This window comes from Saccostrea echinata, unplaced genomic scaffold, assembly GCF_033153115.1.
Source record: "Saccostrea echinata isolate AGI-Se365-2 ecotype Australia unplaced genomic scaffold, CSIRO_AGI_Sech_v1 ptg000016l, whole genome shotgun sequence".
Lineage (NCBI taxonomy): Eukaryota > Metazoa > Mollusca > Bivalvia > Ostreida > Ostreidae > Saccostrea > Saccostrea echinata.
The window spans coordinates 23,068,678-23,084,528 of record NW_026889765.1 but is presented as its reverse complement, the minus strand read 5'-3'; the positions used below and the strand labels follow the sequence as shown (position 1 = coordinate 23,084,528).

At 34.4% G+C, this 15,851-nt stretch overlaps 1 protein-coding gene across 1 annotated transcript; it reads left to right on the top strand.

Annotated features, from left to right (window-relative positions):
- The first annotated feature begins 2,016 nt into the window (after positions 1 to 2,016).
- LOC133188231 (G-protein coupled receptor GRL101-like) lies at positions 2,017 to 6,488 on the top strand. The gene is made up of 6 exons (XM_061323607.1): positions 2,017 to 2,238; positions 2,493 to 2,580; positions 2,955 to 3,071; positions 3,505 to 3,852; positions 4,009 to 5,547; positions 6,244 to 6,488. The coding sequence occupies exons 1-6, from the start codon at positions 2,017 to 2,019 to the stop codon at positions 6,486 to 6,488; spliced, it is 2,559 nt and encodes an 852-aa protein (XP_061179591.1).
- The last annotated feature ends 9,363 nt before the right edge of the window (positions 6,489 to 15,851 follow it).

Genomic DNA, 15,851 nt, shown 5'->3' with positions numbered 1-15,851 from the left:
GGTCAAGTGTAAACAAATGGAAGTGACTTACCTTCTCTATTTTATAATACCGCGGGTCTGATTTTTTAGTAAAACGTTAATTCTGCGTTATTTTTTGGATATTTCTTTTGGAATACATTGTAAATGTGCACTAGAAGAATAATTTATGAAGAAAATACATAAAATATTTTTTTTACCTGTGGGGTATATTCGGAGGGGGGGGGGTCCTGTCCACAAGTACCTGTGCTTAGGGCAAGTCTGACCGGTCGACAGGGGATGCTTACTCCTCCTAGGCACCTGATCCCACCTCTTGAATTTCCGGGTATTATGCCTTGTTAAAAGATTTGTATTGTTTGTATGTTTTTGTAGATCGATCACTGTTTGCTATCTTCACCTATTCATTTGCAAAATCATACATATTTTTTTAAACTTGCGATTTGACTCTTTTATCTCCAGAGAATTTTTTTCAGTCAACTGTGATTTTGAGAACGGTACATGTGGATGGACGTGGCAAAAGAATACGGTAGCTCTCAATAAAATGACACCCATGTGTGGTAGGTGGGGTAATCTATTTAATTGTGGTAAATCATACCATGCCCAAACTGCAACTTGGTGGAAGCGAATACGAATTTCTTCAGCCGTAAAATATCTAAATTGTAAGTATTTCTATAAAAGTGAAATTCCCCAATCCCTGTATTCTTGCTTAAGAGACGTGATCCTGTCTGTAATTACGTTTCGTCTTACATTTTTGTTACACTTATTTATCAATGTAAGTTAAATTATAATATTTACATTGGAGATCGGAGTTAAAATTGTCTTATCCTAGATGTGTCTCCTCCTTTTCGATTCCAGCACTCTATTTCTATGGGATTCTGAGAAGAAGAAATATTTCTGTTTTCTGTCCGTCTGTTTGTCTTCATGCAAATTTGAACCGTTAACGGTAGCCTAGTGATTCCACTTTGTGATCGGGAGGCCCGGGTTCTCTTTCGCCGCGACGCGTCAAACCCAAGACGTAAACATGGGTATGACTGTTCCTTCGCCATTAGATGTGAAAGTCAGTGGATTTCGGATCCGAGGTCCCGTTTCACGGTAGATGTTGGCAAGATAAAGAACCCTCACTACTCAATGGTTCTGAGTGCCAAATATAGATCTAAATTTGAAGCCCTTCACAGATTTATAAATCTCTCTTTGAGTGAAAATTCTCGAATGAGACGTAAATCAACATACAATCAATCAATCATTGAAATTTGAACAGATCATATCCTCCAACCCTCTACTGAAGTGGGTTCAATTTTGGTATGTTGCTGCCTATAATCAAAATGTATGTCATGATCTTGACTTATAATCATACCCTGAATGTCAAACCCTTTTGCATTGTGTCTGGGCTTTAACTCTAGGAGACTTGATCGAAATAAATTAAAACTTAAAACAAATTGTTATTGAGGACCCAAAGTTTGGTACTGTCAAAAATCAAGGTCTTGTGTCGAAAGTAAAGGTTACCAGAGATTCGTGAAATCGTAGCGTTATCATATTCTTAAACCTTGATCTTGTCTCAAGTTCTAATATCAAGGTCAAGGTCCTCTTGTATTGGTAAGATGGAAAGGGAGTCATTTGGTTTTATCCTACCAATGCATTTTTATGCAAGTAAGAGACATAATGATCGCAGACTAATTTTTATTGCAGATTTTATTAAAACCTCACAATTAAAACACTTTGATCTCCATTTAGAACAAAAATTGAGATAGTTGATGTTTCAACACCATATTGTAAAAAGAATGATATGAAATTAATTAGTGAAATCAAACAGAACTTAAACCATAAGATACTCACATAAAAATGAACATAAAAGAAAAGTAGTACTGAAATGAGTTTCACTTCTTTTGCATTTTTAGATACATGTAAGTACATTTCTATCCTGCAGCTCTTGTTGGACCTAAGGTTACAAAATCTACTCGAGAGATGCTTGATAGACTTGAGGATAGCTACGTTCTTCTATCGTCAGTAAATTACAGTAATACATTTATCTGGGTTCACACTATGGACGCCGTCAGTATAGAAATTCCGCTTTCAATAAAAAGCCATCGATGTCTCCATTACAGCTACTTTATATTTGGTCCTCGTGCCGTCCTTGTTGTTGCCTACCTAACTAACTATCTAGAACCTTATTATCTTTGGGATTTTTTAAACGTACATGATAAGAGTCCAGAGATCAAGTTTAGCAGAGCTTCCGCGACACTTCCCCTTGGAACTAACTTTAAGGTATGGAAAAGTGCCTAATTAAAGGTCTTTCGATTGAATTAATGCGACTTCTTTGCGTTTTAGTAAACTTTTTATATCTATGAGAATATATATGCAGGGAAAACTGTTGTAACTACTTATTTTTACTAATACTTATGAGGACTTTTAGGAAATTAAAAATATATATAAAGATGAGCAGGTGAGTTTCAGATTCAAAATGTAGAACATCTTTTCATGCCCATATTATAAAATAATATGTGTTTCATATTTAACAGGTGGTTTTTCGAGCATACTTTGATTTTTGGCCACGAACTACTTCTTTTGTCCTTCTCGACAATATTTCTATAACAGAAGGAATTTGCAGTAAGTAAAAATAGGTATCATAGATTATGGACAACTTTTATCATCAATATGATATATAAAGATAACGAACAGTAATCATGCGCAAAAGTCTATTTAAACAATAAAAATCGTGAGAAGAGCCAACACAGATTTCAGAAATCAGAGATGGGATCAGGTTCCATTGAAAAAAACATCCCCTGTCGACCGGTCACATTATGTGCCCGTTGTCATGGTCCTCTTAAAACATAAACAAGCTATCATCCAGTTTTCATATTGTATTCTCTTTCCTACAGAAGACAAATCTTTAAGCATTAATCCAAATGAAAAAGCTTTCACTTTATTAATATTTTTATATTAGAGATAGAAGTCTTATGGATAGCATTTGTATATTTCAGAGACATGCAGTCCTGATGAATTCAGATGCAGTGATAAACGGGATGAATGTATCCCACTAGATAAAGTTTGTGATCTGAAGTCTGACTGTCTGAAAGGAGAGGATGAGGCGCATTGTGGTGAATAATTGAACAGAGTTTTTGCTTTTTGCCCATTTCTTTAGCAGGAACGACGTGTTATTTGAGAATTTATAATGTATCTGATACAATGATTTAATGAAACATATTAAAACTTTTGCTTAAAAAAAATGGCAATGTCAAATTGAAGACGGTTATCATTATTTTTTTAGTAGACCTGAGTATATTAGGTAAAATGCGTAACAGTACTGAAGCATGTTGCTTATGTGTAAACTTGAAGATGTCTTACAATAGTAATTATAAATAAATCATTGAAGCATAAGAACAAAGCAATTTTGAGAACTTTTTCTCAATCTCTTGTGAGCACTTGAAACCAAACTTTCCATTTTTCTGTTCTTATTTCTCTCCCAAGATTTCTATAGTTGAGTTTTCTAATAAATACTTATATAATGTAAATTGCTTTTTTTAATTTCAGAGAAGAATATCAGTAAATCCCTATGCAGACAAGACCAGGCACTGACGTTTCAGAATTTATCCAGACGTCATGAGGTGGAGCAGACACAATATACCCCTGCAGCAAATATTTGCATTGATTGGGAACAATGCCACTTGAATTCTTCGAGCACCTGTTTTCTATATTGCCCTGTTAATTGTTCCTGTATTGATTTATCTGTTAATTGTTCGTCTGCAAATGCCCCAGTTTATGCTACCTCTATATCTTTTTATGGTTTACTGCATGAAAATCTAGTTATAAGTGAGAGTCTGTTTCCTAACCTCAAACGAATTATCATTACTAATTCTATAATTGATTCATTTAATATTAGCAAAGAACATTAAGAAACAATGATTATCCAAAACAGTAAGATTGAAAACATTTTCTTTCATAAAAATTCCTTCCGTTACATTAATATCAACGAATCTTCATTTGAAAACGTGTACTTTTTTCATTATTATAAAAGGTATATCTTTGATGTATTAGAATTTTACGTATACAAAAGTTACTTAAACAACAAATTTGATTTCTTTGTTCCCTATTATTTATGGAAAAAATTTACATTTGAATCCCATGTTCAAACAAGTTCATTGAATAATACGGACTCTAAAATATATGAGGGAAAGGGCGTTCATATAAAAATGGTGGAAACACATGGATTTCATCAGATGTTCGAGAAACTTAGTTATACTGTGGTTAATTTTAGTAACTGTTATTTGACTGATCAACCAGCTTCATACTATGAAACATTTACACTTGATTTAAGCCACAATCGTTTAACAGCATGGCATATTCTGTCTTTAATTCAAATTTTACATCTTCAGCATAATTTGATAGTCTCGATAAATTACACCATTGACCTTGGGTTATCCGATGCTCAACTTCATTATCTTGATTTATCGTATAATAAGATTGAAAGAATAGCCAATAATGATTTAGCTGTATTAAACAACCTTATGTATCTGAAACTTCAACACAACTTTATAAGTTATCTTCATCCAAGAGCATTTTTAAAATTATCTGAGCTTATATATTTAGATTTATCAAATAATCAACTTAGTGATTTGAAACGCAGTCATTTTATTCATCTTTTAAATCTTCGCTATCTTTATCTTCAAAACAATAAACTAAGGGTAATAGAAGGAATGTTTGATGGTCTCATGAATATTCAGTATCTGCAGGTCGATTCCTACACCCTTTGTTGTGCACAACCAAAGGCTGTCAGTAAAATTCAGTGTTTGGCACCCGTGAACAAAATCTCCTCCTGCAACGATTTAATAGACACCCCTCTCCTAAGTATAGCAATATGGTACATTGCCCTTCTAGGTGTCTGTGGAAATTTATTTGGAACATGCCATAAATTACTCTTGCTGAATAAGAATTCAAGTACAAGTAAACCGTTTGATATTCTTTCTATAAATCTTGGTTTCGCAGACTTTCTAATGGGTGTGTATCTTTACATCATAGCAGGAGCTAATTTAAAATTCAGCGACCGCTATGGTTTTGAAGATTTCTCGTGGAGAAATAGTCCTTTATGTACTTTTGCTGGTGTTTTAGCTACTCTTTCTAGTGAGGCTTCCGCTCTCTTTGTACTTTTTATCACCATTGACAGAATTTTGGTCATTCGATTTCCATTTGCGATGCTAAATAAGAAAATTAAGATTGCAAAGACCGTTTCCGTGTTAGTATGGACAGTTTCTTTTCTGCTGTCATTGCTTCCCTTATTTGGGATTGAGTACTTTGATGGTTATTACTCCGGTTCTGGAGTGTGTATCTCTTTACCTCTATCAGTTCTTCGGAAACCTGGATGGGAATATTCTATGGTTCTCTTCGTGGGGGCAAACTTTGTCATCTTTATCATTGTTCTTCTTGGGCAAATTTTCATATTAACGGATGTTGTTCGGTTTGAAAAGAAATCGTGCCAACAATCATTTTCCCAAAAAAGAACAGAAATAAAACTAGCAAAATCCCTAATGGCTGTTGCAGTTACAGATGTGCTGTGTTGGATTACGATTGGGACTATAGGTAAGAAAAAATATATTTTTATACAGGTAAAATATCATTCATATACATCCATTTACCGTATAAAAATAGCAACATATGGCGTTTAACAGTTTGTTTAACGTATATTTATAGACTTCACCAGTATGGCCAAATTTAATTACTTGAACTTAAAAAAAATCATACATTTTTTTTTAAAATTAAAAATGTATGTTCACAATTTGGTATAAATCATAATTTGTTTGTTTGTTATTATTGTTGAACGTCCCTCTCGAGAATTTTTCACTCATATGGAGACGCCACCACTTGCCGGTTGAGAGCTGCAAATTTTGACCTATACTCGGCACTCAGGGCCTTTGAGCAGTGAGGTATCTTTTTCGTGCCAGCACCTACTGCGACACGGGACCTCGGTTTATACGGTCTCATCCGAAGGACCGGTCTCCACGTCCTACAGTGGGATTCGAACCCGCGACGTAAGGATCAACTCCCTACTCCGCGACTCTAGAGCGAACGCTCTAACCACTCCGCCACGCGGGCGACGTATAAATTAAAAAGGAAAAAAAAATTAAAAAAATTATTTCAAGACAATTTGAACTTTTTTTTTGCTATCATCAAAATTGATGAAGTTTAAGCGCTGAAATGGACTCTAATTCCTCATTATCTCTTTTTTTTCTTTATTTCATTTCAATTTTAAAAAAAAATGATTCATCTAACTTGTAGGGTTTCTGACATTTATGGGAATTGACGTCACGAATAAGGTGTACGCTTGGGTAATTGTCGTAGTTCTCCCTATAAACTCGGCACTTAATCCCCTTATCTACCTGTTGTCTGTGATATTGAACCGTGGTAATGAACAGGTATGTAGTTCTAAAACTGATAAACAGGTACAAAGTTCTAAATATAGTGACTGTCGTAGTTCTTCCTGTAAATCTTATCTACCTGCTGGTTGTGATTTTGAACCGTAATGATGAATTACAGATATGTTTTAAAATAATTCTCTTCCGTCTCCATTGAACATGTATTTCCATTATTTTTTTTTTTTTTTTTTTTTTTGATAAATAAATAAACATTTTTACAGAAATCTTCATTGACATCAAGCTTTACAAGTAACACGAAAACAAAGGGCGGAATGAACAAGTATCAGGTATTTCCTTTTTTATTTTTCAAATGTTTGCAACTGTTTTCACTGAATGTCTTTTCAAGCAATGATATTCTTGTCTCTTTTTTTCTCAGGTATCACAATCAGGTGGAAGAGGAACCAATTTTGTTAAACCATGGATCCAAAATGATGAAAAACAAAGGAAATCGAACATACAAATCATTACTTTGCAACGTTTAAAATTCGAATAAGTTTTTCTTTCCTTGACTATGCTTAAATAAAAAAAAAGTGTTTTCATTTAGTAAGATGATATGATCCGTTCTTTGATTATGTTTTGATGTTAAAAAAAAACCCAATTATTTTCTTTTTGTTTTATATAGAAGAAATAAAGAAGAAAATAATACTGTATATACTACAATATTTGTCAATTATACATGTACATGTAATTCACGATCTCACTAGAAGGTCTTGGCATTTTCATGCCCCCGTAATTAAAGATTCGGGGTATTAAGTTTTTGCCCTGTCCGTCCATCTGACTGCCTGCTTGCCGGTGTAAAGACGAATAATGACCCCCGTAGAATAATGACCGGGGGGTCATCGAAAAATGACTCCCTAGCCGTAGAAAAAATTAATTTTTTGTAGAAAAAGAACCCTAGGGGTCAGTTTTTTATATGTGCAACCTATAAGAAATTGACCCCCGTTGAAAAATGACCCCTATCGGAACAGATTGATACAAAGTTCAAAAAAGATGATCGATGCCAAGGTTTGGATTCTCTTGCGTTTTTTCTGATTACATGTAATACTAGACGAACACGCAATTAAAATTTGTTTGAAAACATTGCACATGTTTCTTTCTATTAGACCTATTGTGTAAGCCCAAAATCAAAATTGCACAATAGATACGTCACAGTGGCTATTGGTAAAAGGAAAGTCAGGACGATATATTGTTATCGCCAGACCTATTATTTTGTCTGAACATTTTCTCGGACATGACTTTGATAAACTTAATAAAACGTCAGAAAATGACGATCATAAATAGTTACTCTAGATGTTCATTAAACATTTTGATTTTTAAAACTGACCACCGTTGTCATGGGGGAAAAATTGTCAACTAATATTTTCACGGTTGGCTTGTTAAATCTTTGTGAAACTTCACAAATGCGTTAATATTTACATGTAAGATTTTTAAAACTGTTTCCATTGCCGTGGAAACGATTGGACAAACTTTTTCTCACAACGAACGAGTGAATTAACGCGCAGAGGTACAAAACTTTCGTTACAGGATCATTTATGGATCATTGTGTATTTCTATTGTATGAGGCACAGCAGTGGTATTTATTGCCATTTAGTAATATCACCTATTCGAATAGGTGATATCACCTGTTTGCAAAGGTGATATCACTCATTCAAATGGAATAGGTGATATCATCTATTCGAATAGTTGATATCACTTTTTGAATTGGTGATATCACCTATTGGAAATGATTAGGTGATATCACCTATTGGAATAAGTGATATAATCTTTTTGAGTTGAATAGGTGATATCACCTATTTGAATTGGTGATATCACCTTTTTTGTTTTGAATTGGTTATATCACGAATTTGAATTAGTTATATGACTTATTTGCGTTTTTATAGCATTAAATGAATGCGAAAAACAAGACAATCTAGCTTCAATGCAAAGTAAAGGATGAACATCCAAAACGCCTTCAAAGAGCAGTTTTATTTCCTTAGCAGTGATTCAAAATTGATGAAATTGATTTCATTGCTCTTGCACAAACTTTTACAAAAAGATAATAAAGTTTCTATGGACTTACTTCACTTAATTTGAGACAAACCCTCTAGTATGTCGGCATTGCTTTGATCAAATAAACTGTATATTCTCTGTAAGATCATTTATTTGGCACAAAGAGGAGAGGGGACACTGTTTTTAAGTTACAATGTATATAAGAAAGACCATAAAATAACCTGTTTGCATATGAAAAACTAGATTTCTATTGAACATAAGCAAATTCGGGCTGTCCTTTTCCCCTGCGTTATAGTCCAAGGCATTTGAAACGCCATTTGTTTTCAGTTCCTGTGAAGTTATATAAATTTCACTTGCAATCAGTTTTGCTATATTTACTGATACTTTCTCTCTGTTATATTATCTAAGTGAAAAGCGACTGAACTTTTTACTTCCTGTTTAGAGTAAATGAATGCACTTAATTCAATCTTGGGAGCAGTTGTTATTTCATACTTAAAGAAGGGGATATCACAAATTCAAAAGCTAAAAAGGTGATATCACACATTCGAATAGGTGATATCACTTAATGGCGGTAAATACCAAAACGGTCCCTCATACTATTGCGTGCAATAGCATACATTCTAGTCTTGATCCTTTTTATCATTTGTTTCATATTTCGATATTTTACTGATTATAGACGTTTATGGCCAATTAACAAACGGGTTGACTTTAGATTGATTGATTGTATGTTGTTTTACGTCCAATTCGAGAATTTTTTGCTGATATAGAGACGTCACCATATACCGGTGAAGGACCTCAAACTTAAACCTTTACTCGGCACTCAGGGCCATTGAGCAGTGAGGGATCTTTATTGTGCTAACGCCTGTCGTGACACGGGGCCTCGGTTTTTAAGGTCTCATCCGAAGGACCTGCAACTTTCACTTTAAAGTGCCAAGCGCCTGGCGAAGGAACAGTTGCTACGCATTTTTTTTTATCGACTCAGGTCAGTCGCGACCTAGATTCGAACTCACGGCGAGCGCTTTACCGACTGAGCTACCGTGACGGAGGTTACTTCATAAGTCTCTAAAAAGTAATTCTTCTTATTTTAAAAAGTGTAAGGCACTTTTGCTACATGTCCGAAAATTACATGTATGTGCACTATTTAAATCATTGGCTTAAAAAGGCATTCGGAATTAACTTAATTAACCGGTAGATAGACATTGTAAACATCTCTCTCCCTCTCTCTGCACTCTGGATAGTATAAGTCTCTCTCTCTCTCTCTCTCTCTGGACTCTGGATAGTATAACGAAAAGTTTTTTTAAATAATGATACATAAGTCAATCAGAATGAAAGCATTTCTACATAAGGTACATTGTCACTTCCCCGTACAATACATTTGAAAGATTAAATGAGATCGTCACTATATCTTCAATTTACCTCAGGTGAGCATTTTGATCCATGGCCCTCTTGATTCATGGTTCTTAATTTTTTCAATCCAAAAAATATATTTCTGATCAAATCTACTAGGGGTCATTATTCTACGGGGGTCATTTTTCTTCACGTAGGGTATGCAGATTTTAAGGGTGATGCCACTTTTTCTACGGGCGAAAGGGTCATTTTTCTACGTCGAATAATGACCGGGGGTCATTTTTCTACGTCGAATAATGACCGGGAGTCATTTTTGGATGTCGGAAAATGACCCCCGGTCATAATTCTACGGGGGTCATTATTCGTCTTTACACCGGCTTGTCCGCAAAACTTTAACCTTGCTTATAACTTTTGATTGGTTGGAGCTATGTCTTTCATATTTCACATCTGTATTTCTTTTGACAAGACCTTTCTTTGAATACCAACGTATTGACCTCTTGACCTTGGAGTTCAAACCACTATTGAAAAAAAAACAAGATGTGTTTGTGACACACTGATGCCTTTGTATGATAGCTTATGGCGAAGGTTAAAGTTTCTCAAATGCAAGTCAATCTCCAAGGTCAAGAGAAAATGTTGTTACCCAAAGAAAGGACTTGTCTCAATGAATATACCTGTGAAATATGATATCCGAAACATCAGCCATTCAAAGGTTATGCCCAAGGTTAAACTTTTTTAAATATGAGTCAAACTCCAAGGTAAATGTCAAAGGGTCAAATTAATGGTAACTAGGGAAAGGCATTGTCATAAGAAATATACAGGTGAAATGTAAATGCCCTTGCACCAATCATTCAAAGGCCAAGGTTAAAGTTTTTCAGATGTAAGTCAAACTCCAAGGTCAAGGGTAAAAGATCAAAATTGTTGGTATCCAAAGGAAGGTATTGTCACAGGAAATTCACCTGTGATATTGAATTGTCTTTTGCTAACTGTTGAAAAGTTATGGCCAATGTTTAAGTATTTTAATTTTTTGCAAGATGGGGTCAAAATCCAATGTCAAGAGGTTAGATATGTTTGTATCCAAAGAAATGTCTTGTCACAAGGAATACACATGTGAAATATGAAAGCCATAGCACCAACAACTGTTCAGAAGTGATGGTCAAGGTTAAAGTTTTTTGCGGACAAACGGACAGACAGGGCAAAAACTATATACCCCCGAATCTTCGATTACGGGGGGTAAAAATAACAAACATTTACCTTGGCAATAAATTTTGAACATTTAGATCTAAGGCTTTCATTTTTCAAATGTGTACTCATTGTGACAAGACCTTCCCTTGGGTATGAAGATGTTTGTCCTATTGACCTTGACCCCAAGCAAGACCATGGCTAAAATCATCATCAGAAGGATATCCATAGCTGTAGATGTCAAACTGCGTAAAGAACAAGCAGGATTTAGACCAGATAAACACCAAAAAAACAGAGGTCATGACCCTAAATGTAAACAACCCACAAGCGGTCAAAGTGGAAAATCACATCCTTCCATGCACCAACACCTTTACATACTTGGGTAGCAAAGTAACAACAGATGGTGGAGCAGAGACTGACATCAGAGAGAGACTATCCAAGGCAAGAGCAGCATTTAACAACCTACATACTGTTTGGAGATTAAGTCAGTACACAAGAACAAAGCTGAAACTATACAAAAGCTGCATTCTACCTATCCTTTTGTATGGATCAGAGTGTTGGAGAATGACAGAGAGCGACCTAAACAAGCTGTCGACATTCCATACAAAGTCCCTGAGAAGGATCTTAAGAATATTTTGGCCTAATACCATCTCAAATCAGGACCTTCTCAACAGGTGCCAGCAAGAGGACATGGCCACAATCATCATCAGAAGACGCAGGAACTGGCTTGGCCATGTACTTAGAAGGGACTCGAGCAGCATCATAAAGACAGCTCTCTTCTGGACACCAGAGGGAAAACGGAAGAGAGAGAGGCCCAAAGTCACTTGGCGGCGGACAGTGGAAGCTGAACTTAAAGAACAAAAGAGAAGCTGGGGCACACTCCAAAAGCTAGCCAGTGAAAGACAGGGATGGAGAACCCTCGTTACTTCCCTATACGCCAAAGGCGTCACGGGCAGTAAGTAAGTCAACGTTTGGCCATTTTTTAAATAAACTTTTACTTTGGTCTTAACTTTTTGACAGTTGATTCTAGGGCTTTTATGTTTCTTGTGACAAGATCTTCCTCTGGAAGAGTGTTAGAACCAAAAATTTTGACCTTTCGACCTTATCCCTGGAGTTAAACCTACTTTTGAAAAATTTTAACTTGGCCATAACTTTTGAATGATTGGTGCAAGGACATTTATATTTTACCAGTGTGTTTCTTTCACAAGAACTTCCCGTCGCCCGCGTGGCGCATTGGATAGAGCGTCTGCTCTAGAGTCGCGGAGTAAGGAGTTGATCCTTACGTCGCGGGTTTGAATCCCACTGTGGGAAGTGGAGACCGGTCCTTCCGATGAGACCGTATAAACCGAGGTCCTGTGTCGCAGTAGGTGCTGACACGAAAAAGATCCCTCACTGCTCAATGACCGTTAGTGCCGAGTATAGGACAAAATTTGAAGCTCTCCACCGGCAAGTGGTGGCGTCTCCATATGAGTGAAAAATTCTCGAGAGGGACGTTAAACGACAAACAAACACAAGATCTTCCCTTGTGTATCATTAATTTTTACTCTTTGACATTGACCTTTAAGTTTGACCCACTTTTGAATAACTTTAACATTGCCCATAACTTTTGAACGGTTGGTGCTCGAACCTTTATATTCCACAGGCATGTTCATTGAGACAAGTCCTTTCTATGAATTGGGTAATAACATTTTGATCTCTTGACCTTGGAGTTTGATTTGCATTATTTTGAGAAACTTTAACTTTCGTAATAAGCTGTCATATAGGGAGATCAGTGTTATACAGACTCATCTTGTTTGCTTTTGTGCTTGTGTATGTGTATATATATATATATTTATCAATACAAAATTTAACTTGTTCTTTTTTTTCTTTTTGTGCTTGTCTACAAGTATATACTTTTTTACCAATGCATAACAATCGAAATTGTTCTTATTTTTTTAATTTTCGGAAGACCATATACATGTAGATCGTCCATAAAAGTTATATTATAAAATGACACGTTATGATTTACATGACATAATGCTGCTTTTTTATGTAAAAGTGCCTTTGTGTTTAAAATTGAATAGAGTTAAAAGCCCTAGGAAGCCCATTTAGGACCTATCAAAAAATATTTTTGAATTCAATATGACGAATTGTCGAATTAGGTATAATGAATTTAATTTGTTAACAGTTTCTTTGAATTTAATTTAATCTAGATCTGTTAAAACAAATTTGTCGAATTCGTTATAACGAATTCAAAAATGTGTTACAACGAATTAAATTCGTTATAACGAATTCTCTAATTTGTTAAAACGATTTAAATTCGTTAAAACGAATTCGATAAATCGTTATATCGAATTCAGATATATTTTCTATGGCCCTGATTGTTGAATTTGATTTAACGAATTTAATTCGTTATAACAGATTAGTTATAACGAATTCAAAGAAATTGTTATAATGAATTAAATTCGTTATATCGAATTCAAAAATATTTTTTGATAGGTCTTAAATGGGCTTTCGTAGGAAGGTCAAAAGATCAAAATTGTTGGTATCCAAAGGAAGGTCTTTTCACAAGAAATATACCCGTGAAACATGAAGGCTCTAGTACTAACTGTTCAAAAGTTATGGCCAAGGTTAAATTATTTTTAATTTTTGCAAAAGTGTGTCAAACTCCAATGTCCAGAGGTCAAATTGGTACCCAAAGAAATGTCTTGTCACAGGAATAAACATGTCAAATATGAAAGCCATAGCACAACTGTTCAAAAGTTATGGTCAAGAATAAAGTTTTTGCGGACAAACAGATAGACAGACGGACGGGCAGGGCAAAAACTATATACCCCCGAATCGTTGATTACGGGGGCATATAAAGGTCGTGTTTGGCATGTGCTTCTTCTCTTAATTCTACAAAGAATTTGTCTTTAGTTAAATCTTCAGATAAATTGTAAGAATTTTTTTTTAAAGAAAAGTTCAACATGATTTACATTTACACTAACAAGAGAGTTTACCGTTAGTCACTCTGAGGTTAACACTTGCTAGTCTATGAACGACTCTAAAGTCTTATAAAGTATACAAGCTTGCTGTTGCCTTCGTTTGCCAATAATAACAAACCACATTCAGAATTTATTCCTATTTTTTATCAAGAATGTTTAAAAGATCTCAAGGTTTTTCTAAATATAGAGAACAAAAAATATAAAGATTCCTTTGGTAGCATGACTACAAAACAACTGTGTACTATTCTGTTAGAAGAAATTAATACTACACAAAGAGTTGTTAGCATTTTTCCAAGTATAGATTTCAAACAAGTTTTTCATCGTTTGCATAATCATTTCATAGACAAAAATGATCGAGATATTATGTATAGAATTATCCACGATATATTACTGTATCTTATTACATGCATCATATTGGTTTTTATACAAATGACAAATGTGCTTTATGTCAAACTCATATTGAAACTATTTGTCATTTATTTTATGAATGTAGCTTTGTTAAACCTTTAGTCCATTTTGTCAAAAACTGGTTAAATGTTATTTCTCACGACCAATTTTTACAATTCAATGTGTCACATATTCGTTTCCTTACTTTTCCGTTTACCATATTAAGCAAGGAAGTTGAATCTCTGTGTCTATATTTAATTTCTTTAATGTGCTTTGTTATTCGGCACGTTAGACGTACTGTTAAATTTGAAAAAAAAATATAAACTCAGATAGAATGATCTTAATGTATATCACCAGGTTAATTGAAAGAATTTAATGTGACTTCCATAGATTTGACGAAACAAAATTTTATAAATTCTGGGCTTCTACTCACCTTTTCTGTTCTGTAGATAACGGTCAGCTTGACCTTCACGTCAATGTGTAAATTCTTCTCCTTTGTTATATATTCTGTGTATTTGATTGTAGTAAAACCGGTTGTTGTCCATTCATAATATTTCTACGTCTACAGAACTATCAATACATTGTCGGTTTATATAGGTTATTACATGAGTATGTAATATGTTGTGATGCATTTATCAGATTTTTAACTTTCATCATACTTTGTTACAAAGTAATATTGTTGTGTTTCTATTTGTTATAACATTTACATAATTTGTATTATGTATTTGCCTGAATAACTATTTTATTCAAAAAAAAAACTACTGCTTGTTTACTCTACTTTACTGCACAGTGTTCCAGTGAAAATGCAATAAAATACAACGCCTGACAAGTTGGCTAATCAAAATAAACTGGGTATATTTTTTGATTGAAAACATGGTTCAGATTCCCACTATTTTCAAATCAGTGATTTATAAAAAAAAGTTTTACATGATTTACAAAAAGAACATTTGTTGTACATATCCTCTGAAATGTTTATCCGTTAAATATGCATTATACGAATAAGAATTAATAATCAATAATAATGTCAAAAGACTTTCAAATCAAGCTACATATTGCTGATTTTTAACGACTGTCTTGGGGAAGGCAAAACATCAAAATGGAATGAATTCTCGAATTTGATCGATAAGAAAAATTTCATGTTGAACTTTTACAATTAAGTTATATAATTAATACTGGTTGTTTTTCCTGTCTTGCAATGCAGTGCACCGTATTGCAAGGTCCGATAACGTGACCAACCAAGATAAACTTAGTCAATTTTTGTTTTACATGATCGAATTGACAATAAAGTTCAAATTAACACTTTTTCTACATCACAATTTGTTTTTAAAAAACCGGACAGGATGGAATGGAATTATTTTTGTTTATGTATCTTAATATGATGGTCCTCTTTATAAATCCCGAATCAGCAATCAATCAAAATGTCAAAAGACTTTACAACGAATTTACAAATTGCTGATTTTCTGTTGAATAACCAGGTTTGGGTACATGTGAAGTGTATTCATTTGTTCGTCGGACATGTCGAAGCAATGATTAGAATTGCGGAACATTTAAATGCCCTATAAGGTCCTACTTAGTAGCGCATGTTTAGTGAAATAAATTCACA

What these genes read in the sequence shown, in the direction of transcription:
- LOC133188231 (XM_061323607.1), top strand. Translation starts at nt 2,017, where the DNA reads ATGGACGCCGTCAGTATAGAAATTCCGCTTTCAATAAAAAGCCATCGA. An exon ending in AATTGATTCATTTAATATTA is followed by an intron (nt 3,853 to 4,008) that starts GCAAAGAACATT and finishes TTGATGTATTAG; the next exon opens with AATTTTACGTATACAAAAGT. An exon ending in GATTACGATTGGGACTATAG is followed by an intron (nt 5,548 to 6,243) that starts GTAAGAAAAAAT and finishes TCTAACTTGTAG; the next exon opens with GGTTTCTGACATTTATGGGA.